Source organism: Halyomorpha halys, unplaced genomic scaffold, assembly GCF_000696795.3.
Source record: "Halyomorpha halys isolate HHAL.00 unplaced genomic scaffold, Hhal_1.1 Scaffold671.1, whole genome shotgun sequence".
Classification (NCBI taxonomy): Eukaryota; Metazoa; Arthropoda; class Insecta; order Hemiptera; family Pentatomidae; genus Halyomorpha; species Halyomorpha halys.
The window spans coordinates 271,867-274,405 of NW_027105588.1; the positions used below are offsets into that span (position 1 = coordinate 271,867).

The 2,539-nt window shown below is 32.5% G+C and overlaps 1 protein-coding gene across 1 annotated transcript in view; it reads left to right on the plus strand.

The window, feature by feature from the left end:
• Poxn (Pox neuro) overlaps positions 1–1,593 on the plus strand; it is a 66,154-nt gene extending 64,561 nt beyond the window's left edge. Inside the window, exon 5 of the mRNA XM_067052326.1 lies at positions 1,249–1,593. Within this exon, the coding sequence (XP_066908427.1) occupies positions 1,249–1,478 (230 nt within the window). The 3' untranslated portion in view covers positions 1,479–1,593. The remainder of the gene's footprint in view (positions 1–1,248) is intronic.
• The last annotated feature ends 946 nt before the right edge of the window (positions 1,594–2,539 follow it).

The following is a 2,539-nucleotide window of genomic DNA, read 5'->3' on the forward strand; positions in this document are numbered from 1 at the left end:
CAATGTAATTTCATTCTACTATCTGAAAATTTGTAAACGCTCGCCAGATAAAAATCTCACGATATGAACCATGTAATTATTCTTAGGGGACATATGTCCCAGAATAAAGTTATTTTTTCATTTCATTTCATTTACAAGTATAAAACAAAAAACTGAAGCATTAGATGCAGCAACTATATGAACCTTGTCAATTGTTATTCTTCCGGAATTGGGTGGACAGAAGTTGGTCGAAGATACGGGATTTGAAGTTTGGAAGGGTATTAGAACTACCAATGAAGGAGGGAATAGAATTCCATAGAGAGGAGGAGCGAATTAGGAAAGATATACCTAAGGCTGCGGTTCGATGGGCAGTTACATATAAGTCTGAAAGCCGTGAGCGGGTATTGCGGGAATGCATTGAGGATTTAAATTGAAGGATATCAGAGATGTACGATGGACGGCGGGATTGGATAATTTGGTAGAGGAAGGAAGCAAGAAAATATTTACGACGAAAGAAGGGGTAAAGCCACTTCAATTCTTCATAAAATCGGGTGACAGAGGCGTCCCTGGGAACCTCAAAGATGAATCGTACAAACCAATTAATTAACATTGTACTAATTAAGGAAAGGAATATCGTAATAAAATGTTGATATGTTGATAAGGTCTATACTGTAGCTGAGGATGTGGCAATGTCCAGAAAACATCGTTTTCTAAACTGAAATTACTTATAAAGAATCATAAAAGGATTATACGGAGGATGATTTTCACTATATCCTTGAGGATAATATACTCAAATTTTTTAGTCCTATACAGTAAATTTTGCAGAATACGTACATTGAATAAGAATTCGACCTCTGGTTTGAATAAAATTGTAATATATTTAATAGCATTATAGATAAAAATATTTTCAATTATTAAATGGAATTTGGTCCAGGTGCGGTCAAATTAAACTCAAATAGTAATATTTTGTACTATTTTTATTTGAGCCAAGGTTTTTCCCCACGTTGCAGGCCTTCGTCAGGGCTGTATTGACGGAAGTCAAAGTCAGAGTAAAGTAATATTTTGTACTATTTGAGTTTAATTTGACCGCACCCCGACTAAATTCCATTTATTGATACACACGGTCAATCAGTTATCTTCTAGTATTTTCAATTATTCAATGTATTTATAGTATTAATAACGTTTGTATATTTAGTCATTTATTTTTTAATTATTTTTATAAATTGGTATGAATTCCTCAACAGGAATAAATACTTATGTTTAATTTAGGAATGAATGGAACACCAGAAATGGAAATTGTTGACTTATGGAATAACGAAGAAGATGAAAACACGCCCAAAAAAAACCCCTACTCTATCGAAGAACTTCTCAAGAAGTCACCACAGAAAAAGTGTTATGACAATTATGAACTATTTCTGCAGCAGCCCTGTGGTTTGTTGCTTGACCGTGGTTGCACTTGCAATATAGGTCTTTATAGCCACCTACAAACTCCTTCATAGAGTAAATCTAGGTTCATATTAATAGATTGTAACATTGTATGAATTTGCTTTGTTCACTTTTTCACAAAACAAAAAAATGTATTTATTTGTTGTTTAATGTGAAGTTGTATTACTTTAAAATGTACATGTAAAACAAAGAGATTTTATAAAAATGTATTTGTATTTTGAACCATATAATAATTATATAAACACACACACACGCGCGCGCGCGTTTGTGTGTGTTTATCTTCTCTCCCTGTCTTTCTCAATATTCAAGACTTATTTTTTTTAAAGAAAGGAGAGATATTCCTCTAGCACTTCAACACAAAGTTAACCAGGAACTTAAAACAACAAGGAGTAATTACCAAAGTAGATTCTTAAGAGGGAGATTCACCATTTGTGGTGATAACAAAAAATGATGATACAGTCAGGCTTCATATTAATTACATAATGGCTGTCAACGCTCAACTACATTGTTCCCATTATGTTACTTCTAAAGTCGAATATATTCTAAACAGTCTTCATAACTTGGAATATTGATCTATTTAAAGTTGTTATATTCATGATAAACCTCCAGACTGTTTATTAAAGAACTGTGAGTTGTATAAACATTTTATTAAGAACATAAGAACATTACAATTCAAAATTTGATACAACCACCCATGTCTATCGATATAATACATATGGTATTATTGTAATTTTACAACATCTATAAAAAATTCCCCCCTTAAGGAAATATTAGATACAACAAATGAAACTCAAACACTCAAATACTTCATTTAGAAACTCAAACACTACATTATACTAAATTTAGACAAACCAAAGAAACTAATACTCGAACACTACAATATATCTATTTTTTCACTGTCAATTTTCTTTAATACGTCTTCTTGTCAGTTTCAAAACAAGCTCACATTTTATTATCTTCTGTATAACAAGATGGATAGATTCTGTACACGCCGGCTGGATCCGACTTTGCTGGAGGTCTCCTCTTGATTTGTTGAAGGGCTGTGGCTGCTATCTTGTTCCACACTATTTGGGACAAATATGTGTCCATATACACCATGTCTCCTATATATATA